The 25,410-nt window shown below is 29.9% G+C and overlaps 2 protein-coding genes across 10 annotated transcripts; both read right to left on the bottom strand.

Annotated features, from left to right (window-relative positions):
- Positions 1–323: 323 nt before the first annotated feature.
- On the bottom strand, positions 324–6,644 carry ATG18B (autophagy 18 B-like protein). 8 transcript variants are annotated; one of them, XR_016519798.1, is made up of 11 exons: positions 6,410–6,644; positions 6,251–6,324; positions 6,101–6,174; positions 5,894–6,003; positions 4,848–4,939; positions 4,539–4,646; positions 3,996–4,115; positions 2,482–2,627; positions 1,895–2,008; positions 1,610–1,675; positions 324–854 (listed from the first exon to the last, which is right to left on the bottom strand). XR_016519798.1 is itself a non-coding variant. In XM_068608042.2 (11 exons), exons 1-11 carry the CDS (start codon positions 6,466–6,468, stop codon positions 746–748), a joined length of 1,077 nt encoding a protein of 358 aa, XP_068464143.1. In that variant the 5' UTR covers positions 6,469–6,629; the 3' UTR covers positions 324–745. The 8 variants fall into 8 exon arrangements, 2 of the variants coding, with proteins under 2 accessions (XP_068464143.1, XP_068464142.1); XR_016519800.1 differs by having other exon boundaries at positions 4,037–4,115; positions 6,410–6,629; XR_016519801.1 differs by having other exon boundaries at positions 1,895–2,011; positions 4,037–4,115; positions 6,410–6,629.
- Positions 6,645–10,886: 4,242 nt separating this feature from the next.
- Positions 10,887–16,354, bottom strand: LOC137807408 (protein CLAVATA3 INSENSITIVE RECEPTOR KINASE 2). 2 transcript variants are annotated; one of them, XM_068608043.2, is made up of 11 exons: positions 15,955–16,354; positions 15,742–15,874; positions 15,597–15,668; positions 15,259–15,402; positions 14,927–14,998; positions 14,740–14,799; positions 14,531–14,631; positions 14,316–14,447; positions 13,880–14,224; positions 12,784–13,163; positions 10,887–11,984 (listed from the first exon to the last, which is right to left on the bottom strand). In XM_068608043.2, the coding sequence occupies exons 1-11, from the start codon at positions 16,025–16,027 to the stop codon at positions 11,592–11,594; spliced, it is 1,905 nt and encodes a 634-aa protein (XP_068464144.1). In that variant the 5' UTR covers positions 16,028–16,354; the 3' UTR covers positions 10,887–11,591. The 2 variants fall into 2 exon arrangements, with proteins under 2 accessions (XP_068464144.1, XP_090156946.1); XM_090300820.1 differs by having other exon boundaries at positions 15,303–15,402; positions 15,955–16,263.
- Positions 16,355–25,410: the final 9,056 nt, after the last annotated feature.

Consider the following 25,410-nt stretch of genomic DNA (forward strand, 5'->3'; position numbering starts at 1 on the left):
CCTTTTAGCTTAGTGATTCGAGATGATAATGGCATTTTCTTGTTTGGCTAATTTAGGTTATTGTCTGTTTTAGCTGGAGAGTTATGGGGGTATTTGGCATGATTGAATCTAGCATGGAGTTTTTGGATGATTGTAATCTCTTTAAACTCTCTATGCCATTAATCTTCTCCCGAAAAGTTGTGGTGATTTACATGTGTTATGAAGTGGTGAGGTGTAGTCATAATAGAGTTTAGAGGAGCTAATGAAGCATTTGATTCCTTTGCTAAGTCTGACATTTCTCTTATGTGGCCTTAGGATCTTTTGACAAATTCACAAAGTGAACCGTGCCTCCAAATACTTCCTTTCAAACATTGATAATTACATTTTTGGAAGATGACCAAAATAGTGAGTATGTAACATGAGTAGTAATTTGGGTTGTGCAAGACACTTCCCACATGATAAACTAATCTAACATTGGAGACCCAGATTATAAATACGTAAACGTACTTCCCTTGCATTGTGGTAGAGCAAAATAAATGAAGTTTTTACTTTATACACATATCTTGTACGGAATTTTGTATCACTGCTTCTTCCAAATAACACACTCATGATGGCAGCCAGCTCTGAGAGATTCTGACTCACACTTCAATGTTGGTAGCAGTGGCAGTTCTGGAAGATTGAGTGTAGAATGCAATTCCTCAAGCTTTACAATTATAGATGGTTCGCTATAAACAGTATTTTGTCACTCCTGGTAGCTTGTCCTGGATCACAGATTGAACTCACGCCCTAAAGCCCAAGATAATTCATTCCGGGCATTAATGCTTAAGTTGTATTCCTTGAAGAATCCGTTAGAAGTTATTACCGACAAAATGGCTCTGGAAAGTAAATAAAAAAACCGTGAAGACTATAGCAAATGAAATTGATATCAAAAGATATATGAAACACGGACGGAAAGGTAAGTTATGAAAGAAAATGTCTAGAAAAAATGGTGTGATAAATTCTTAATGCTACACAGCTGGCCATATAACTTTATTGTAAACCCAACAAAGAAGTGCCATTTCAACGGCAATAGCTTTGAAGGGACCATCTAGTTACATGGTATACAACTTTTTTTTTTTTACTTTTAATAGTTCTACACCTTTATAACGCACTTTGATTTTTATCAAACCACCAAATTAACATTTGGATTATGAGTTCTCATTTAATCCGAGCAACCTAACATTGCACAGTTCTAGTTTAAAACATCTGGGACATGGATATACATAGATGAAATATCAATGTCAGCAAACTAGAACACAGTCCAAGAGAAAAACAGAAACACAAGGCATTACATTAAATACTTAATGTCAATGATCAAGAAAGAAGTCATAAAGCGTTTCAGTAAACCTAGTTCCACGTGAAAGAGAAGCTTAAAATTAAAGAGGCAAATGAAGCTACATATTATAAGCAAATACTTTAAAAGCTAACACAACACGAGCAGAATCTCAATTTAATCTATCAGCAGCAGATCATTAATTTAAGAGGACAAAGCCAAAACTAAGCAATGAGTGAATGGGGGTAAAACGGGGATATCAAATAAAGTGTTCCAGTGGATTGTCATCTGAGACCAAGATCAATAATGAGAACTCACCTACAAGCTAGGAGTTCAGATGATGAGGAGTTGGTCAAATTTTCAACCTTGCGAATTACTATATAGCTGTAAGACAAATAGAAGATGTTAAAAAATAATTCTAAATATGCAAATTTCATACACATATATGATCATAGACCTCAACAAGGTTGGTTCGTATAACACAATAAAATCTAAAGGTAAAGAAAGTATTTCAAATTATGAAAAATAAAGATCACATGAAATAGTTCCAAGGTTTAAAAAGGTCAATATAAAAAAAAGTTACATAGCGTACAAATACTGCACCTTTTCACCCCTGCAGGAACAGTATTATGAAGTACGTGATGATAAGCAGGATCTAGTACATCACTCACAGCACCAGGAATTATAGATCCTAGAAAGCCACTTGAACTCTTGCTCCTGCTGAAGTCACCAAATATACATAAGATGACATCCCAAATCAATTTCAGAGGTGGCAAAATAATTAAGGGAAAAAATATCGGAAAGAATTTTTTTCAAAGAGCAAAGGAAGCTAATCAAGATTATATGCAAAACTAAAATCAGCTACAGAGGTTGTACACATTTTATCACGAAATCACTATCATGCAACCACATATTCCTTTCAGTACTATTTGGCCCTTAACTGTCTCCAAATATGAACGAGAATCAAAGTTGAAGTTTTCATTATGAGAGGTCTCTCATGCTTGCTGGTCCATTTGAGTGGTAACTGAGTCAAACAAGATAAATAACGTTGCTCTAAATTTAAAATAGACTGGCTATATAACATTGAACTAAAGCTACCTAAACTTATAAGATGGTATTCACTAAGTACAACCATAAAGTAGCCAAAAAGATGGAAAGTGGGGAAGAATATTTTAAATTGCAATTCTCACCTTGGATGTGAAGCAAATCCAAGAGTGAAAAGATGAATAGAACCAGAAGAACTTGAGGCTGCAAGAATATCTGGAAGCTGCTTTGATGGTCCAAATGTCAGAGAAAATATAGTAGACGGGTATGTCCCCCTTCTAAAGCTATATGACTGCCGAAAAACATGTCAGTTTAACAGTTAAAGTAAAATAGTAACACCTAAAATTAAAAGTATAAAACTGCTACAAGGTATACAATTCAAAATGAATATAACCCTGTATGAATTGCTTCAAAAAAATAACACTTGAAAAAAAAAGCATTACATTAGAGGAAAATATTTGGTTCCATGGTTCAATTTATGTTAGAGACTTTACATGTTTACCTTCAATAACATGGTTAGAAAAAAACAATGTAACTAGACTTTGGTCACCAAATCTGTGTCTACATATTTAATTATTTAGTAAAAATCCAAAGTCATGAATAACATCTACTGAATGTAACCAGAATTTCAAGACATGTACGGCATCAAATATAGTCATGTCTTTGAGATTGTCAATCAGGATTTGTGTCAAGCAAAAGAGATTATCACTGGAGCAAGAAAGCAATCAAAACATCATTAGGTTTCTAAATATTACCAAAATAAGTATTTATGAATTACAAATTGAATTTAAGTGATCCAGAAAAGCTTAACAGAATAAAAGCTGAGGAATTGAATTATAAGAAAACCAACATAATAGTATGTATTATTAGGCAAGTGTGTTGTTTTTTGCAGGTTGTGGGCGAACAATACCCTTGGTAGGACACTTGTTCTGGAACAGCAATTGTATTCATGTATTATGTATGATTTCTGTGTCCAGTAATGTATTTTATTAGTTTATCAATTGGTGTTCTATCCAAAGATTCATCTGGTAGACAGACAGTGCACAACCTTAAAAGAGGATATGAGAAAACAACAGGAGGATTAACAGCCTATTCACTTAAAATATACAACTCTCTTATCTTTAAGAGTCATCCACATAGAAGACAATTGAACAGAGACAGAGGGAGAGAGTTAGAATCAAGGAATTGCAGAAGACCAATTAACCACTCTCTCAATTTACAAATATAAAGGCCCAAGTCCCAACAGAGAGCGTTTCTCTCTCAAACACAACCAATACCAAATGCCCATTGAATACAGAAACTGCCACAAATGCATAACTGTATAAATACTAATAGCATAAATTTCCTATTAGATAGTACATAGGCAAAATATAAAATAGAGGATATATGTCCATGGTGCAAAATCAATTTAGGAACATTGCCAGCTAATATTATGAGAATTCACACACTTGAATCAGCATTCTTAGTTAAGGGACTGTGTTTTGATATAATTTAAAAAGACCTACCAGAGAACTGTACCATAAACTGATATTTTATGACCAAAATTAAATTGGTGTAGTTTTGAGGAGAAAAAAAAATACTGAAACGTTTAAGAAATAACGGTTGACACACCACTAATATTCCCTATCAATATTTAGAAAAATTGACTTCTATTCATCACCTTTGTTGCGTCTGACACCAAATGAACTCTGATTATGGTACCTTGCTCAGATGCTGTAGCTATGTACATTCCATTAGAAGAAAGAGCCATTGCAGCCAATGGTGAACGATGAGCATCAATCTGTAATTCATGTTTGATAATAATGTTTATGAATATAGGTAAAAGATATAAACAACCATATCTTAGCTCATACGTCAACCATTAAAAAAAAATATCACTGTCAGAAGATAAAATAAGTGAATTGCTGATGAGCAGTTAAACTCACCACAATGCAAGTAGGCATTTTAACAAATTAGAACGATACAAATGCAATGTAACTGGTTAATATATTAACAAATTAGAATAAACAAGATATGCCAAATCATGAAGACGGTAAATAAAAATTGATTATTACTAAAAATTCAAAAACGTAAAGCATAAGTTTTTATCATCTCACTAGCTTGAGGCTACAAGATAGGATGATACAAAAGTAAAACATTCATGAATTTTATGGTAACAAAGTCATTTAACACTATTCAGAAGGAAATTTATGTATAACCTCACAGTGTAAATGACGATTCATGACATTATACAACAATGCAGATCCTTTGGTAGTACTGGCAGGAAGAGCCAAGTAGCAAGCATCCAAACAAGGGGAAAAAGCACAAATCCCTGTGGGGAAAAATTGCCTCAGAAAATTATACGCATAATATAGCAGTTTGTTGGCATGATTAAAAGTTTAATTCACCATGTTTGTTGCAATCTGATGAGAATAATAATAGAATCATAATCTAACAAGTACCTACCAACTACAATTAACAATTAAAGTATCCAATTGAATGAAATTATGGCCCACATTGATTCTAGCCTCACCTTTAATATTTGGCACTGTGTCAATAATGTCTACAATACTGAGACTATTTATTTCATATACATATGCTTTGTCTTGTAAAATGACAACAAGTCTGCATTATGGAGAAACAGAGAGATTAGAGTAATATTAGTGGTCAAAGAAGGTAATAGGACTTGACAAAAAAATTTATTGAAAAAAGTATAATAACTAAAAAAATTAAGACCTATAGGAAAGTAGCTGAATCCAAAACTTGTAGACTAGCAAGTATTAGTGCTCAATATAAACTAACAAAATAATAAACTGACCGTATGTGTCTACTACACAATGAACACATACAAAGCTCTGGAAACAATACAGAACACCAATTTTGTAAACATTCTCATTTGAGTCACCTGAATGTTAAGCAAATTTGGACCAAAACAACCCACAGACAAGTCCCAAATGTTCTCCTTAGTTCTGCTACTTTATATGTTACAAACCAAGTGAGAAGAAAGGGCACGATAGATGGAAACAAATGAAAAGAAATTAATGATTTTGTTAAATGATTGAGAATAGAACAGAGGAGAGTCTCTCCTGCACGATTTCCGCTTTCAAAAAGGATTTCTCCTTTCACTCACAAACTATCAAATTCAGAATGAAACCCCTAATCTGAGTCTTAGTTTCCCCTGCTGGTGTAACCAATCTTTCTAACTAACTAAAGAACTAACAGTTGCCCCATTCCGTCCCAACAATATGAAATTTTGCAAGAATATAAGTTCCAAGACATACAGTAACCTCACAGATATCATAGAGGAAAAATAACCATTAGTCAGCATAATTACAACAGCAACATTCATCCTTACAAAAATACACAAAAATAAGCATTTGGCAGTGCTACACTGAGTATTAGGAAAACATCGTTGATGCATTCATCATATATACCTAAATAATCATTGTTTCAGAGATCAACCCCCCACCAGGCTTCACGAATGCTTGATGCCCATTTCATATTCCAATATTAAAAACACAACAGTGTATGATTTTATCAAAAAAAAGAAATGTCCGACAGTGAAGATGGAGGTTTGACCTTTGTCTATTCATGCGAACAGCAAGTATGGAAGTTAGAAAGTTCAATTCTTTAAGAGCAGCGCCCGTGATCTTATTGAACAAACAGAGACGGCGAGGGGACAAAGATGGCTGCATGTACATGTAAATAGACAATCAACCAAAAAAAGTCAAAGCTCAAGTCCATGCCCAAACGGCAAAGTTTGTTGAGTAATCATGAGTACAGTACCTGATCACCAGCACCAACGATAGCAAGAAGACTGGAGCTAAACAGCATCTCCACAATAACAAAAGCTCCAACAGCTGCGGGAAGGAAGGGGGAACGTTAAGAAATTAAATTCAAAAAAAAAAAACCATTAATCAATTGAATGGAATTTACCTCTTTCATAGCAGAGTTTTCCTGTATTGGTATCAAATATTCTAAAACCATCCCTGGTGCCAACAGCAAAGTAACTACAAAAAAAAAGAAGAAAAAAATAAATAAATTTGAATGGAATTTTGGAGGAAAAATGAAGAAATTGAAAGAGCATGAATTGACCTAAAGTCCTGGTTGAAAGAAGCGCAGAGGATAGAGGAAGAAGAAGAATGATTGGCCATTGAATTGAGTTTCAATTACAAATGGGTTTGCAGTTTCAGTGCTGCTCCAAGCTTCCCTAATCCCTACCTATAATCACCATTCACAAACCAAATAGATACCTTGTCCCACTCGCTTCTTCTGATTTTTTTCTCATAGGTATTTATAGATGATGGTTAAGAATTTTGATATTTCACCGTTATTTTTTATTTATAAGTCAAATCTCCGTCTTAAGATATATTGTTTCACCCAATTCAAATCAAATATATCAGGTTAGTTGCAATTTTCAATCAATTTTTAATAAATATCTAAAGATATAAATTATATTACAAATAAATAATTTTTAGTAACAAATATTTTAACAAATAAATTGCATTTTAGATATATGATAAATAATTTAAATAATTGATGTTTTTTTTATCAAAATATTGATATTTAAATGAGGATAATAATAGACCGAAAGAGATAAAAAAAAGTTAAAACAATTGACATTAAAACAATAAGAGAATACATAATATGCATTTTTAAAGTGTATTTGAATTTTAAAAATAAAATATACATTCAAAAACAATTTATATTTACTAGTTATAATTTGTTAAACCGTTTATTTGACAACAAAGTATAAGAGATGATGATGTATTTGAAATATATATATATATATATATATATATATATATATATATATATATATATATATGTGTGTGTGTGTGTGTGTGTGAGAGAGAGAAATCAAATCAATTTTTTATTATGATTAAACATTTTAATTATTTATTTTATTATATATAATAATAATTAAATACGACAAACTTTTATAACTGTTCTTGTTTATAGATATGTTTTTACTATCTTCTTTTTTGTGATAATTTTTTAATTATGTTAAATATCTTATTTTATTACGTAGAAAACACGGATCCACAGAGTTGTCGCACTAGTATTTTTATTAGTAAAACACGAAATACTATAGAAATAAAATTGAATTTTTAAGTGTCAATATAAGAGTTTGAAATTCACTCTTTATTTTTAAAAAATTATCATTTTCTTAAAATATTTTTTTCTATAAATTCTTGTAGAATATGTTAATATTTTTCTAGATGAGAGTCCATCTTAGAAATTCTGATAGAGAGTACAACAATTAACTCCGATCAAACATTATACATTATTTTTCTGTAAATTTCTCTTTACCTTCTTTTCTTGAGCTAGTTTTTGGAATTGGTTGCATGCTTATGGTTTTTATGTTTTATGTTTCATGTATTATTTTTAGGACAAAGATGAAGTTCTATTGGTTTAGGAGCGTAAATACATGTTTAGATTGTTGATTATAGTCTTTTCTACATGTTTAATTTTGTTATGAAAATAGAGAAGTTGAGAAATTAAACTTGTATAAACAATTTAAAATGTAAGTAAGCTGGTTATATTTTTTTTATAGTACCTTAGGGTAGATGGTATGAATATGAAAGTGACGTGAATACAATATTTGATTTTATAAAAAAAAAGTGTGTTATTTAAATATATTGTTTGAATCTTGAGATGAATGTTTGGTGATATAATGTAATATGATTAAATATTTCTTGTGAAGAATCTAGTTTAGTTATGTATGGTATGCTTGAGATATTAAAAATATGAAAGTGTTTAAGATAAAAAAAAATATAGTTTGGGTGAATAAATTTTAAATGAGTTATGTTGTATATTTCAGTAGTTAAAAGTTGAAATATTTCATTTGGGTTAAATTTGTTCAAATTCTTGTTATTTTGGAACAAAATATGTCGTGTTAGGCATAAGAAATGATGAAAAAACTCAATTTTAACCAATTGGATCATTTGATATATTCTACAAAAAAATTGAATTATGTAGAGTCGTTGGGTGACCAAAATACTCATTGGGCGAAATTCAATTAATTAAAAATTCAAGAGTTTTAATCAATAGGCCTATCAAAATCGTTTTGGTGACACTATTATCATTATTGAATATGCACACACACACACACACACATATATATATATATATATATATATATATATAAAACAAAATCCAAAAGAAAAAGAAAATTCAAAAAACACATGAAAAAAAATGGAAGAAAAAAATGAAGAGAGAAAAGAGAGAAGAAGGAAAATAAAACAAAAGAAGAGAGAGAGAAAAAAAAAAAGAGGAAAGAACGGGTATGAAGAAACGAAACATGAAAAGAATAAGAAGAGAAAGACAAATAAATGATGGTTATTATGTTTTAGTTGTGCGTGTTATCTGTTTAGAAAGTTCATGTATTGATTGAGAATTTTGAGATAGTTCTTAAACTTTTCTCTTATGTTTTATAGAATGCCTTTTAGACCGCATCCTCCACTTCGACCATCTTTTGATATCAGACAGATAGTTAAGGCTATTAAGATGATGACTAATGTTATTCAACATGACAATGACTTATAATCATCAAGCAATCATGCGATTGTGGAAAATAATGAGGATGGTTGCATCAACTCCTTCCTCCAGTTATCCTTTGGAGTAGTTGGGACTAACTTAACTCATGAGGCATAACCCTCCAAAATTTAGTGGCAAGGCCACTCCTAACTAGGCTAATAAGTGGAATAAAGAGGTGGAGAAGATTTTGAAGGCAACCTCTTGTACTAAAGATAAGAAGTTAGCATTTGCAACTTATATGTTGTATGGGGAAGCAGAGTTTTAGTGGATGAGAGCACGATAAAAGTATGGAAGTTAAATTTGAAAAGTTTCAAGTTGAGGTTCTTTGAGAAATATTTTCCTAACAGCACAAAGTTTAAAAGAGATTGAGTTTCTTAAGCTAGAATAGGGAAATGTGCCTGTGAATTCTTACGCAACTAAGGTTGAGTACCTAACCATATTCTACACTCAGAATACGTTAAAGGTTTGGAAGTGTACAAATTTGAAGAGGGTCTAAGGCATTTGGTGAAAAAGATTGTGACTCCTAAGTGTATCAGATAATTTCCAACTTCAATGGAGTGTCTTCCAATGGGAAGGCTATGATAAATCAACAAAAATATACTTTATACCCCATTAACACAAGACAAGTGCGGTCACAACACAAGAAAAAATGGTATTTCCAGACTCCAAAGAGTTAGAGTTTATGTATGCATAACGAGTGGAATGAGTTGAAAGATGGAGCTAGACGTTTTTGTGATATTTACTTAGATGAGAGTTAATAATGAAATCCATGTGAATAATATTTCAGTAGTAGAGGAGTTTATGAATGTGTTTGTAAAAGAAGTACTTGATTATCTCTAAAAGAGAAATAGAGTTTTTTTTATTGATATGCACCATGTAAGATGGCTCCGACTAAGTTGGAGTTGAAAAAGCAAATTCAAGATTTGCTAGAGAAAAGGTTTATCTGATCCAAGTGTCTCCATGAAGAATGTTAGTTTTGTTAATAAAAAAGAAAGATGAAGAATTATGTGAATTACATACAACTAAAGAAATTTAAAACTAAAAATAAGTATTGTTGAAGATAAATTTATGTGAGATTTAACATTTGATAAAGATTAAAGATGTACTCCATTCAAATATATGTACGGTCATTATAAATATAATGACAATGTAAAACTATTTTACATTTTCACTACACAACATTTTTTTTCTAGAATTGATATGTTAAATCTATATTAATTTTTATAAACATTATTTTTTATTTAAAAATATAATATCCATTTCCCATTTTTTTTAACAAAATTCAACTTGTAAGACAGGGCATGGACAATGAAACCAGGAATTCTGACGATAGGTGGTTGATTTTTGCATCGCCTTTTCTGGTAATGGTTTTAATACTTATTTCCTTTTTGTTATCACAAAAATACCCCTTTAAAAACAAGATGGGTATCTTTTACTTTTTCCGATATTTTAATTTCGGAGCATATCAGTCATCCGAAATAAATTTTTCAAATCATTTATGAATTGATATTTTAAAACAGAATTTAACATTCCAAAATTTAAATTTTCAGTGATGACTTTTTAGTTACTCCCGAGATTAAGTTTCTAAAAGAGAATTTAACCCAGTATTTTAAATTTTTAAAAAAGGTTTATATTATTTATGGAATCTAAATTTCAGAAGTAGCTTTGTAGATCAACTCCAACGTTAAGGAAGAATAAATTTTCGTACAAAAAGCACCAACAATAACTGGTTTTTTTTTAAACAACGTTTAAAAACATAGAGCGGTGTCACTTGAAGAAAAGGAAAACAGTGCAAAAAGCGAAAAAATTGCATAACAATGGCGCTGATTGGGTAAGAGGATCCTTTATTAAAGTTTAAAAGTAACTCAGGAGGTGATGACTCAGGATCTCAGTAGTTTCTCTCCCTGTCTCTTGAGTTTGTGTGCTAGAGTCAGTGCTTATGCACCATTTACCCACCCCCTCCCCCAAAAAAATTGGTGACTAAACTATTATCCAAATTAAAACATAAATCTCTCAATAATCACAATTAGCATACTTTCACAATAAACCATTCATTTAGAGCATGTTAGTAAGATATAGTTTGGTAGTAGGTATTGTAGTCAAAGGAAATCATACAAAGGGAGAAAAAGGAAAATTTCCAACACTATACGAGTAGCAAAGACAGAAAGGTAAAAAAGAACACACGAAAAGACACCGAATGGAGAAAAAGAGCAAGCGTGACCCTGCAAAGCATCAGATTGACAATGACCCGTAACAGCTCAAAAGCTCAGACTGACCATCACACACTGATACTTCCAAGTTTGAACATACATGAACAAGACATGAGAGGACACTGCGAGAAATGCATTCCCATCTTCATCTTCAGTCAAATATCATTCTGCTGAACACACCCTCTTTGTCTATGCTGCTTCACACTCGAGAGCAAAGAATCTGATGATGTTCCCTGTCCAACCCTATACAAAGTCTAATATGCGTATAGCGCACCCACCTACCACACTTTCTACCATTATATATATTTTGCACCCAAATACACAGGAACATGGGTACAAGCGCACTGGTACTAAACTGTTTATTTACAACACATACCCAATATGACAAAACTTTTTAGAATATATATACACTTGATTTGATTATATTATCCTAGAAAACCAAAACTAACTAATTTCAGATTCATGACCAATATAACTCCTTTTTTCTCCTTTTCCTATCTTCCTGTTTTCTTTCCCCCATTTACTGTTCATCTAGGACCAGACAGTTCCATGGCATAGGATTCCAAAGACTGTTCATCATCATCATCCATTGTCATGCCAAACATGCTGGAACGGTCATGAACATCATCATCATGTTTCGAAGCAGAGGTAGGGCGGGATGAACTATCGCTACCATTGTTGCTGTGGCTGGGGTTCATGTCGTTATTACCATAATTATGTGATGATGCCCACTTCTCAGCAAGCCCGTCCCCTTCAAGCATTCGAACCACTTCAGACATTTTAGGGCGGTGGGCTGTCAAATATTGAGTACACAGTAAAGCAACTTGCAGCATCTCCCCCACCTCTATTCTATCATAATTGTTTCCTAGCTCTTTGTCCACCAACACTGCAACCTTCTTTTCATGTAGTATTTTTCTAACCTGTCACAACATACGAACAAATTTTCATCAACTGAAGTGTACATAATGCTTTCAGCCAACCTTCAGATATCTATTTCAAGGATACGTACTAGCAGGTAGATTGCCTGCTAGTATCAACCAACAACTACTCAACACTCAGTAGGTTTTTTTTCTGTGAGGAGGGGGGACCGGGAAGTTTGGTTTACAGATAGCAACTAACTATATTCACTATGTATTCCATTAATATCAAACTAACTATTCAAGAAAAAAAAAATCATCCAGCATCAGCTCTAGATAGAAAAGTCCCTGTTGTTATTTCGTAACTGCAGCACAGAAGTCATCCACTGCTCAACTGCAACAATAACTAATATATTGGACCAGTCACAGTGACACATAACTAACCATGTTTTTTTGAGTATTAAGAGCATTTGGTTAAAGCAGTCAGGCCTAATACAATGCACATACCAGACGACAGAAGTATAGACAAGGGTTTTTTTTTATCGAAGTTGCTAGTCATGTCAGAAAACAAATCTACAAATTTAAAGAACTGATTTTCCTTTCCCCTTTTCCATACTAGCGCATTCAATACATTAAGACAAATGCATAAATAAAATTAAGACATTTTGGTAGAAGTTGTTGCTCAGTGCAGATCACAGCAAATTATTAAAAAGACCATGTTCAGAGAAAATCGTGCACGAGGAACTCCTAATGGAGAGTTAATATTGAATAAGAAAAAAGATATTCACTAACTACCAGATTATCACGTCAAATATTTTAGAATGCTATGATTGTTCTGTTTAGGTTGAAGAGAATGACTTACCCACTCTAGCATAGCACCCTTCTGATTCACCGTTTTCCCAAACTCGAGTGCTGTCATTCCGGTTATGAGCTCTAACAAGAGAATGCCAAATCCAAATACATCTGTTTTCTCAGATGATTGGCCTGTGGAGAGGTACTCAGGTGCAATGTGTCCAACAGTGCCACGGACAGCAGTGGTGACATGGGAATCAGCATGGTCAAGGAGCTTTGCAAGGCCAAAATCTCCAACAACAGCCTCACAATAGTCATCCAGAAGCACATTGGCGGCCTTCACGTCTCTGTGTATTATCTTTGGATCACATTGCTCGTGCAAATACAGAAGGCCTCTGGCAGCTCCAATAGCTATCCTCTTTCTAGTGTTCCAATCTAAAGCTGGTTTGCCTATCATATAACATACATGATATTAAACCACAAAGAAAGCGAAAGTACTAAGATTATAGCTAAATCGTCCCTGGTAATATAGAAAAACTAGAAGGTAAACTGGTAGTTAAGAAAAACTTCCCACACTTTCCAATTATTGTACTATTTAAAGGAAAAGTACATTGGCTTTATAGCTAGTCTTGCTAATAGCCATAAAGAAACAAATAATGTTGAATATATGATTATAACAAAAGTAGGGATCTGATGCCTAGATAAACATTATTGAAAACCTGACAAGAAATAATCCAATCAGAGTTTTATTAGGATATCAATTACCCAACTACTGTTTATAGTCGTACCTATCATTCAAAATTACAACAATTTGGCAAATTTCATTTGATATAATGAACCGAGATTGCGAACACTGATGACAAATTGCAAGCACGAGTGCATGCTTAAATGTCTTAACACTAACAAGTAGGCTTAAAATTGCAAACTACTTTACTGAAACAAAAGAAAGGAAAAGAAATAATGCCCAACGTCCCAAGCCATATTATATTGCAATTTGAAATGAGAATTAAGGCCCTTCAATCACGAAAATACGAAAGCCAAAACATGAAGGATAGATCACAGATTAAGACAGGGTCCACAAGGACAAGTAGATAATATTGCACCTAATAAAATATATCATATTATATAGTCAAAAAAAGAGCACTGGCATGGAGAGAATATCCAACCTCTAAGCCTGGAGGCCACACTGCCATTAGACATATAAGGATAAACCAAAAGTTTCTCATTAGATGTAGCACAATAGCCAATTAAGCGAAGTAAATTGCGATGAACTGCCAAGCTGATCATCTCCAACTCTGTTTGGAACTGCGATTCGCCAGCACTGCCATTTACATCTTTCAGCCTTTTCACCGCCACCATCGTGCCATCTCCAAACTTCCCCCTATAGACATTGCCAAAGCCTCCAGCACCAAGTATATTCTTGGAGCTGAAATTATCCGTAGCATGTTGAAGCTCTCTGAAAGTGAAATTCTTTAGATTGCCCAAGCTAAGAACTCCTTCCTCCTTATAATCTGCAACATTACCAAAGCCATAAATATTAATACCTTGATAATACCAATCCAGTACCATATAATCTAAGAACCCCAGTTGCAAACTACCCACCACTGATATACAGGATGGCTCCGTGCTGTCGTTTCTTTCTGTACCAAAATAGTCCAAAAAGCAGGAGGATGAGAGAAGCACAACTAAGACTGATCCCAAGTGCTATTGCTAGATTTTTGGACTTGTGTTTTCCTGTAGACAAAAATGAAATACATATTAAAAACGTTGTGTAAAGAAAATGAGAAACCGTGAAGGTGGGAGGTAAAAGGACGTACCTTCTGATGACACTTGCGAGAAGGAAATTGGTATGAGGGTTGTTGACCCCGAGCAACCTTCAGTAGTGCTGCTCCCACAAACTAATGGGTTCCCCACAATACTAAACAAACAGAAGTAACAGTGAATTAGGACAGAAGCACAGTTGACACTGAAATAATATAATACCGTGTCCACAAAACAAACAGATGAGCAAAAAGAGAGATCATACTTGAATGATCTGGTTGGGAACTTGGGCAATGGTCCACTGAGATTGTTATAAGACAGGTCCCTGAGTGCATAGATTTAGCATATCATAGTTTCAGCAAAGAAATTGACAAACAGTAAGAAATGAACCAAGTGGCAGGTTATTTCGATTTTCAAGACACTGACGTGTGAGAAGAGGGAACTACACTCACAAGAAAGCAAGCTGTGGGGTTTTTGCCAGTGACTCGGGAAAGGATCCGGACAAATTATTGTTGTTGAGCCTCCTGCTCCCAATGTGGACAAAGAAATAGTAAATTAATAAATTGCATTACATAATTTACAAAACAAGATTTGAATCCAAAAAAGAGGCAACAGAATCTCAAAACACAAAAAATAAAATAATAAACTTTACACCTCAACAAAAAAAAAAGCAAGTCAACAACAAAAGAACAGTTAGTGGGCATTAGCCAATCGTTGCTTAAATAATTTCCCGCACTTTCTTTAGCAAAAGATGACTAAAATCAAGGAAACAATAATTACTCACAGGTACTGGAGACTATTCAATTGACTAAGAGATGCAGGAATCACCCCTGAGAATAGGTTATTAGAAAGGTCTAATGTCTGAAGTTTGGGAAGCGCTCCAAGTTCCGGCGGTATATTGCCTGAGATATTGTTGTTCTGCAGCAATCTGCATTAAACCATCAAACCACTTTCAGAACACTCCAACCCCCATAAAAAACATTAAAAAAAAGTCTAAAAACGGCACGAAACGAGAATCGTGGCAGCTATCCATGTAGCAGTAGATAACCGATACACGATTAGAGACATAAAAAAAAACACGAAAAAAAGTTGCAGAGGTCGGAAAGAGGAGAAGGTGCTAACACTTGTCGAAGATTCGTTAGATTTCCGATTGCTGGAGAGAAAGTTCCAGAGAGAGATTGGCTAGGCGCTCCTCTGCAGAGAGAAAAACGAAAGTGAGAAAGAAAATGCAGGAAAAGAGAAAGAAAGCGTTTAGTATAGTACTAACAGGCCTATGACAAGGTCATCAGAAGAGCAAGTGATCATGGTCCAACTGCAAGCGTCGACGGAGTATTCATCCCAGTTGTTCAAGACGCCGTGAGGATCATTGAGAGCTGCTTTTATGTTCATCAAAGCCTCCACTGCAATTGAGCGATGTTAGTAGAAATAACCAATATGAATTAAGAGAAGCTTAAAAGCAGGGAGAGTTACGGTTATTGACCTTCGGGATTGCGAGGCTGGGAAGCAGAGGAAAAAGAGAGGAAGAAGAGGAGAAAGAGGAAGTGCAGAGCCATGAGAGAGAGGAAGAAGTTGAGATGAAAGAAAGGTTGGTGATAGAATGAGAGAGTGGAGCAACGCAGCACCAAACCGATCCTTTTTCTATCTTTCGAATTCTCTCTCCTCCTCCTTCTTTTGCTATATCTCTTTCCTCTTTTGCTTTCTCTCTCTCTTCTGTGTCATTGCTTTTTACTCAGCACAAGAACGTGAAGGAGCCCGCGAGAATCAAAACGTCCATCAGATGTTGCATTGCATTGCAGTGCAGTCCCAGCCTCCACTGTATCTATCTTGCTTCCTTCTACCGCTTCTTTTCTTTTTTTTCTATTTTCATTTTACTGTTTTATACACCTTGTCTTGTCAATACTCACTTTCTATAATATTATTATAAACTACTTTACTTACAATCATTTATCAAACTGTTTTCAAAAACACCAAACAACAATCCTTTTTTATCATTATAATCCAACGTTATTTTTTTTAATAGTTTCCTTTTTATAGATTCATAAATTTACTATTTTTTTCAAGTTTAAAACATCATCGATCCTAACTTTTTTACCTTTCGCCCATGCTAACCGAAGCAATAACGTTTTTGTGCTTCCATGCTACCAAATCATGCACCATTTTTTTGTCTTCACTTTTTCACGCAAGAAGCCTTATTCTTCTCTCCTTTCAACCAACCAACGTTTCGAATTGGGGTGATTTGTATTATGTAATTAATATATAAGATTGTGTGATTTATTAATGAATATAAGTTAAAATTAGAAAATATAACAACAGTTATTAAACAAGTTATATCATGTTTTTAATATTTTCAATAAAATGTTTAACAATTTTATAATAATAATCTATTAGTGTGATTTTATATGATTTTTATATTGAATTAAAATAAACTATATATTATTTTGATGTTTGGTTTTATAAATTTATTTAATGACAAATTATACTAAATTTAATCACAAACATTCATGTATGTTTTAACCTTTTATTATTATTATTATTATTATTTTATATTTATGTATTTCTTTAATTTTTTTTATTGTGACATTAGTTGATAAATTTATCATTTAAACAATCTGATCAACATATATTATATTCACCATAGTGAAAATTATGTAATGTTTATTGTTCTTCAATTTGTTCTACTTTTAAATAAGTCTCGATTAAGTATAAAATTTGATAAAGAAGATATGACACGTAATAAGGAAGAAACTAATGCATTAACAATGTCAACAACTTGTTACTGTTATTTAAAAATCACAAATTGATTTATCTTGACTTGTTTTTTATACCAACTTATATGAAGAGAAGTACAAATACAAATTGTAAGATAACTTTTTTTTTTACATTGTAATGGAAATGGAGCTAACATTGATAATGAAATAACAAAGTTGGGGCATTATTGGAGAAGATGTGCTTCAAATGACTCGTTTTATTATATTGAAATTTTGATTTGTTGTACTTGTGATGTATGTCACTTTGCTAAACAAAAGAAGCAAAATTTTCTCTTTGCAACACCAAGTCTACAATTTTTTTGAAATATTATATTAATACTCGAAAACTACTTGGAATTCGCGTGTAGAAAGTTGCAAATATTTTATCACCTTGGTGGATGACTTTACAAGGTTCACTTTGATATGTTTGTTAAAGGAATATAATAAGTAAGAGTGAGTTTACAAAACATTATAATTAAACTTGGTTATGAAATTGACAACTTAAAAATCTTGAGAAGTGACAATGAACCTAAATTTTCTATGCATGAATTTTTCAGTAACAAATAACTTGTTCACCATATTAGTTGTGTTTGACACCGCCTCCTTTATTAAAAATAAAACCTCCTATGAGATTTTACATAATCATTCACCAGATCTTAACCATTTAAATTTGGGTGTTTAACATTTCTTGGTACCTTGGTGTCTTATGTGACAAGCTCATTCCAAGAGCTCAAATTGGTGCTTTTTTAGGATATAGGGAAGGTATAAAGGTTTTTTTCTTTTCATTTTAAAGATTCAATGCATTATTGTTTTAATAAATGTTGATATATTCGTATGCATCAATCATTTGTTTATACATCTAACAATTATAATCACACTAGCATTTCATTAGAGGAAATTATTGGACACAATTATGTACTGACAAATTCAACCAATGAAACTATTAATTATATGAAGTTATATTACTTCATGTAAGTCAAAATGACCTCACTTTTTTTACCAAGACATCTAAATATGATTATTTGAAATAAGTCGTGAGTAAGGGACTACTTGCTCTTGAGCAAAATCAAGCTTGGCCCTTGATGAATCTTCTCCCAAAAAAGCATTCGACTAGATGTAGACGGAATAATAAGATTAAACATAAGTCTAATGGTACAATTGAAATATTTAAGGCATTGTTGGTTGTCAAGGGGTATACATAAACAATGAGTTTGAATTATTTAATAACTTTTTATCCAGTGAAAAACCCAATATTGTAAAATTTATTATCATTTTCAACAAAAAATATTGGTTTTTAGAACAACTTTATATCAACAATGTTTTTATTTGACTTGCTATAAGAGGTGTGTATGATTCCACCATTAGGTTTGAATCTTAATAATCCACAACACGTTTGCAAATTGTGAAAACCTATTTTACTGTTTAAAGCAAGCTAATAAATAATGGAATTTCAAACTTACTTTCACTCTTATATATTTAAGCTTTGTTCAAAGCACTTTTGATTACTTTTTGTTTGTAAAGACTACAAGTTTCTATTTGTTTGTCATTCTTATGTAGGTTGATTATACGATAACCACTAAAAATGGTGTTGTAGAATTGAATGTTGTCAAGAATAATGGTGGTTTGGATGGACCTCCATCATTGGTCCTCTTCACTATTTCTTAAGATTGGAGTTTTGTCCATGTATTGGTATGAACCAAAAAACGTATTGTCTTAACTTATATGGATTCATCTCGCACATTGTACGATGAAGGATAATTGTTAGATAACTCCTTTGAGTATGGAAAAACTTATAGGATATTTAATTTATTTGGTTAATCCTTAATTAAACATTTATTTTGCTATTTAACAGTTGAGTAAATATGTTCTAAACCAATATAACCTCACATGTAAGTTGTTTACCGTGTTCTCATGTATTTAGAGGGATCTCCATATATTAACCTATTTTTGTCTTTTACAAAATAATTTGTATTCGATTAAATTTGTTGTCATGATAGTAGGTATTTTATCACAAGTTATCGTATGTGGTGTTGGTTTCTTAAAAGTTTAATAAATAAAAAATTGTCTTTAAATCCTCTTGTGAAGCTAAATAAATAGCATTGACCTCACTTATTAATAAACTTCAATCGATGAATTATTTATGACATAACTAATTTCTTGATTCTCACTCCTTTTGCATCTTTGTCGGATAATAGAGTAACTATATATAACAAAAAAAATCATTACAGGTATAAAGTATATTGAAATCTATTATATTATCATTTAATAACACACAAGTTTCAAGAGGTATTCACTTACTACTTAGTTTATCTCTTAACTTACTAAGCTTCTTCATTGTGAAAAACTCAAAGCAAATCCAAAGTTCTCAACAAACTAATATCAGTTACTGATTTTCAAATATCAATTAGAGGATTTCAGCAAACTAATATTAGTTACTAGTTTTCAATTATCAATTACATGATTTACATTAAACTGCTTTCAGTTAAATTATCATTCATAAATATAATAATTTGTATTGACTTATTTAATTATTTTTAATATTTTTTATCATTTATAAGTTAAATTTAAATCTTTTAAAGGAAAAAAATAAATATTGTATTAAAATTAAAAGTGTATCTGCATACATAATACAATTAAAAAAATTAAGACACTAATATTTTACTATTATCATAAAATCTTGTTAAATAAATTATACTCAGTAGATGTATTTAAAATATATTATACATTATATTATAAAGATAAAGTGCATTGAATAATATAAACATATTCATGTGTATATTCTCCATACGTTGAACATTATTTATATGTTGTTAGTGCTATTATGTTTAAGATAGAAAATCAATATGAAACCTTGTAATAATGTTTATTGGTTTGCTAGTTTTAGATATGTAAGTAAGTCCATATAGGAAATACAGGTATGCATGTAATGAATGTGAGAATGAGGATTAAGATAATTATAAGATAAAATGCAAGTATTTGTTATAAACATCTCATACTCGCATAATTGGGCTCAATTAATTAGACATATGTTTTAGAAATCAGAATAAATTGAGTTGGATTGACTAAACATCGTAAATTTATTATTTATTTAAAAGATATTTGTGTTTGTAATAAAATTATAATAAACAAAATGAAAACCTAATTAATTGTAAATATGTTATCTATTGACGATTGACGTTAAATTAAATTATGTCTTTTTTATTTTCTATCATTAATTTATGATTCCACGTAATACTTCTTGATATAAAAATGGTTAAAAAAATAAATATTATGTTTGAGGAAATTGAGCAATAAGTTAATTGAAATTTGGAGAAAATTGGAAGAAGAATTGGGGAAATGATGATGATACTGATAAAGCAAAGCTGCGTTGATTTGACAAAGACTCCCTCACTGCACTGCGCAGCCAATGTTCCGTCCAACCACACAGTGGGTCCCTCCTTTTCCTTTTTTTTCTTCCTTTGCTTTTTATCAGGCCCAACCATTCTTCATTTAGCTTTTTCTTTTTAATTGGACCAAGGACAAATTATGAAATTAAAAAAATAAATAGAAGAAAAAGATAGAAAAAGTAAAGAGGGTTTGAGACGGTGTAATTAAGCACAAGAGAATATAAATGAATAGATAGTTGGATAAATTATTTTGTTGTTGAGAATTTTATTTTCTTTCTTGTTTTTAAATTATTGATGTAAAATAATTGCAGGATGAGTTGTTTTGAAATGTTTTTCTAAAGTAAAATGGTGAAATTAAATATTATTATGAACTACTAAAAAGTAATACATGAATAGACTTTCTTGTATATCTTTTATTTTTCATTATTTTCTATTAAGTTTGTTATTGATAATTATGTACTCTTCCAACATTACTATGTTGACAAAAACACACGTACAACCCATTAATATATTTATAATATATTTTATTATACAACTATATGATATAAAGTCCTAAAAAATGTTTATGCCATGTATAACATATGTACATAATTTTTGTAAACATGTAAATAATCTTTTTTATTTATTAGACATGTTGTCACTCTTTTCAATATTTTCTTTTATTTTGTATATTTATAATATTATACATTATACATAATATATATATATATATATATATACTAATTATGTTTCAACAATATAGTCGTTCGTCAACTAACATAATAAATAAATTATTAATTATTTTATTTTATATTTTAATAATATTCTTAAGACACGTTTATATCAAATATGATTTATTGAAAACAAATATTTGTAGGTCAGAATAGTACATATATTTACTTATTTAAATATGATATATGATATTCCTTCACACATAATATGATAATCCAGTTGTTTATTAACAAAGTTTATATGTCACCTTTATCACATTTACTTGCTGCTTGGACTACTTATCACACTTCAAAATCGACCTTAAGTATTAATGCATTATATCATATAAATATCATCATACGTGTATATTACATATATCCTAAAAATTATATCATATTTACCATACTTATCTATACACACTAATATGCATGTTGTATACAATTAAATCACACAATGTATACATCAAAGTCATCAATAATATTAGTACACATTATTCAAGTAATAATAATAAAGTTAACCACATATAACTATATATACTTATACATGTATTATATATTTATAAAATAAGATTTTTCATTTAGTATATATAAATTATTTTTCTATTTTAATTTTAAATTATAATAAAGAATTCACAGGAAAAAAAAACAAAAGTTATATAAAATACAGTGAAAGAAAAAGAAGGAGAATGAAAGGAAACTAGAAAAGTAATTAGAAAAAAACTCTGTTATAGATTAAAGAAACAACTACTATTTTAGTTACAAGTAATTTTTTTATTGCAAGATAACTTTAATCAAATATATAATAGATAATATATTTAATTCTTTTATTTTTATTTAAAAAATAGAAAATAATATATATATATATATATATATATATATATATATATATTAAGAGAGCATAATAAATAGTACGGATACATTATTTTTATATCAATACACAAGGAAGATGTGTATATACTTTATATTCCTATTTCGCCATATAATGATATTTAAGAAAACAATAACGATACACATATCAATGCCGATAACAAACGATACACATATATCAACATAAGAATACATTACAAATTTTTAATTTTCCAACTTCATAACAAACTACAAATAGGTCATTATTATTTTTATACAACCAATATTATTATACTTTATTTTCTTAAAAAATACAAAGTCATGGAATGTCTATTTCTCATTAATAAATAAATAAAGAACGAAAGAAGATACATTATTTTAGTAAATACGTTTTAAATTTCCAATTTTACTTTTATAACCATGCTATTATTTCTCTTTTGTTAATTTTATTTACACTTTATGTTGCTCCTATCTTCCAACACCAAAATAGACCATAAATAAATTGTATAAATATTATTAACAATTTTTTTTCTTTTAGAAATATAAAATTAGTAGTTTTATGTAAAATTAATATTTATCCTTATTTAAAACTTTAGACATTCTTGATATTTTCAATAAAAAAATTATTGTCAATTTTTTTTACGTGAGAAATAAATTTTTAGTATTGACTTAGCACTAACGTGATATACTAAAATTTGTTTGTTGTACGAAAAATTAAAAAAAAAAATAGTGGTAAGAAAATTTATTCCAACAATTTCTATAGTTTCCTAAATATTCACAAAATTAAAGTTTAAATTATCACAAAATGAATTTAACTAAAAAAAATAAGGTTAAAAAGTGTATATTTTCTTGAAAACTAAAAAGATGTCTTCACTTGTAATTGAAGAAAAAAAAATAACATAAAGTAGAAGCTAGATATGACAGCTAGTCTCAAAACGCAAATTCAGTTATGGATCATCAATGTCCTCAACAATTATTTTGCAGTGCAATTGCATTTCATCACAACCCAAAGCATCACGTGTTAGAAAACAATGAAGAATTTTACTCTCTTAATAGATTTTGCATTAAAAACAACATTATTTGTGGCTCAACAATCCTCTACTTAGGATTTAGGGATACCAAACAAATGAATTAGAAGGATTTTAAATTAAACTAAAATAAATTATTTAAATATAAACAATTATTTCATTTATAATTAGTTACAAATTATTAAAATACTCATTTATAAAATATATCACAAACTTACTTTTCATTTATGGGTGAATATGTAATATTTTCTTTACAAAAATATGCTTCATTAACTAGTTGTGATTCTTAGTGATCAGTGGCCAAAGGAATGGAACCTCCTTTCTGCTTTAGGATATTATTTGGCTCATGTTCCTTCTCCATTTCTAATCCTCCATATTATACTTACAAAAATAAAGAGAAAGATTAATTTTTAAAAACGAATATTTCGTTCAAAAGACATTCTTAAAGTTTCAAAATTCTAAAAAAATAAAACATATATTTGTTACCTTTGTCAATTGTTTTATAAATTTAATTTTCTAATACTAATAACAAATTAATATTCAAATAAATTTAGACTAATTTATTAATATAATTTAAATTCTTTAACTAACTTTTAAAAATAAAATATTTGAACACTTTTCTAATTTTTGGCTGACTGATAACTTTGAGTAAGACATATCAAAGTGTTAGCACACTTTTAATTGACGAATAAATTCAACTCAATCCATTTTTAGGGCACTGATACTTAGCCAAATTCAAATAATCGAGTTAACTTATTTTTTTTATCTTAATAAAATGTTATACTAATATAAAATGTGTTATTTACTTTTTAAGGTAATCAATTCAATTAGAATATAGTAATGATATAAATGAGTTTTCTAATGGTTAGCAACGTATTTTTTTTTCATTGCAATCTTCTCAAAACTCTTTATTAATGATTAAATTTTATTGAAAATAAAAAAAAACTATAAGTGAAAGCTTATTAGAAAAAAAAAGGAGACCTATATATTTTTTTTGTGTGATTTCCACTCAATTTCACTTAACAATAAAAAAATATAAAAAAATGGATTACAAAATGCATGACAAATGTTTTTCACATTTTTACGTTTTATTCCATCACAAACCAAATACACATGATACAATTATCAACTTTTACTACAATAAATTTAATTTAATACTCATTTAACATGATTTCAATTTATCTGTCTTTGTAATTGAGAGTTAAATTAGTAAAGCTAATATTAAACGTGTTATTAACAACTGTTTTAAGATAAGTATTATGTATACATATTCACACAAAAAAAAAATCTTAACACTTTATCACTCCAAGAAAATTATGGAATAGAAAGCAATTTTAGAGATAAAAAATAGTTAGTTGGTATAATGACTAAATTAGAAAATATTTTAGAGATTAAAATTTTTTATAGTTTATAAATTAGTTTCTATTATTGTTAAATAATTTCTAAATTGGTATTTAATTAACTACTAAAGTTTTAACTACCAATTATTTAGATTCCAAATTTGATAGAAAAAACCTTGGTAGTTAATTAAATATTAATTTAAAAACTATTTAACAATAATAGAAACTAATTTAGAAACTATTTTTTTTTAGTTTTTAAAATGGTTTATAATTTATTTACTATAACAACTAATTATTTTTTATTTTTAAAATTGGTTTCTATTTCATGATTTTTTTTGTAGTGTATTGTTAAAATTAGATTTTTTTTATCAAGTAAAATTTACCATATAATCATTAAAATGAATAAGTTGTGTTTTGATTATACGATTTTATTATAAATAGATTAGACTAAGATAACACGATTTTAATATATTTGAACTGAAATTATATTAAAATGACACTATTAAATATTTTAATAATTAAAAAAAATTATTTTGATAATTAAAAAATAAAATTACACTAGATTAATAAAATTGTCGCTAAAATCAATACAATATATTTTATTGTTATTATTGCGTATTATATTTCATCAATTTATATTTTAAGTGAGAACCCAGTATTATTTTTTTACTATATAGTAATTACAAATATTTTATTAACATATCATTTTAATTAAAAACTATAATTTTTATATAAAAAATTAATTTCACATCTTCTTAATAAATAAAAGTAAGTAACATGAAAAAACCTATCTAACCAAAATTTAAACTAATAAATTTGTAGTTTATGAGAGTGAAATGTGAAGTCAGAATCCTACCTTCACTAAAAATAGGTTAAATGAGCACCATATAACGATAAAAT

The sequence above is a fragment of the Phaseolus vulgaris genome, chromosome 3, assembly GCF_051622355.1.
Source record: "Phaseolus vulgaris cultivar YP4 chromosome 3, ASM5162235v1, whole genome shotgun sequence".
NCBI classification, from domain to species: Eukaryota; Viridiplantae; Streptophyta; class Magnoliopsida; order Fabales; family Fabaceae; genus Phaseolus; species Phaseolus vulgaris.

What these genes read in the sequence shown, in the direction of transcription:
- ATG18B (XM_068608041.2), bottom strand. Translation starts at nt 6,468, where the DNA reads ATGGCCAATCATTCTTCTTCTTCCTCTATCCTCTGCGCTTCTTTCAAC. An exon ending in AAAACTCTGCTATGAAAGAG is followed by an intron (nt 6,175 to 6,250) that starts GTAAATTCCATT and finishes TCCTTCCCGCAG; the next exon opens with CTGTTGGAGCTTTTGTTATT. An exon ending in TCTGAACTCCTAGCTTGTAG is followed by an intron (nt 855 to 1,609) that starts GTGAGTTCTCAT and finishes TTTACTTTCCAG; the next exon opens with AGCCATTTTGTCGGTAATAA.
- LOC137807408 (XM_068608043.2), bottom strand. Translation starts at nt 16,027, where the DNA reads ATGGCTCTGCACTTCCTCTTTCTCCTCTTCTTCCTCTCTTTTTCCTCT. An exon ending in GATGACCTTGTCATAGGCCT is followed by an intron (nt 15,669 to 15,741) that starts GTTAGTACTATA and finishes TTCTCTCTGCAG; the next exon opens with AGGAGCGCCTAGCCAATCTC. An exon ending in TGTGGCCTCCAGGCTTAGAG is followed by an intron (nt 13,164 to 13,879) that starts GTTGGATATTCT and finishes GTTATATGATAG; the next exon opens with GCAAACCAGCTTTAGATTGG.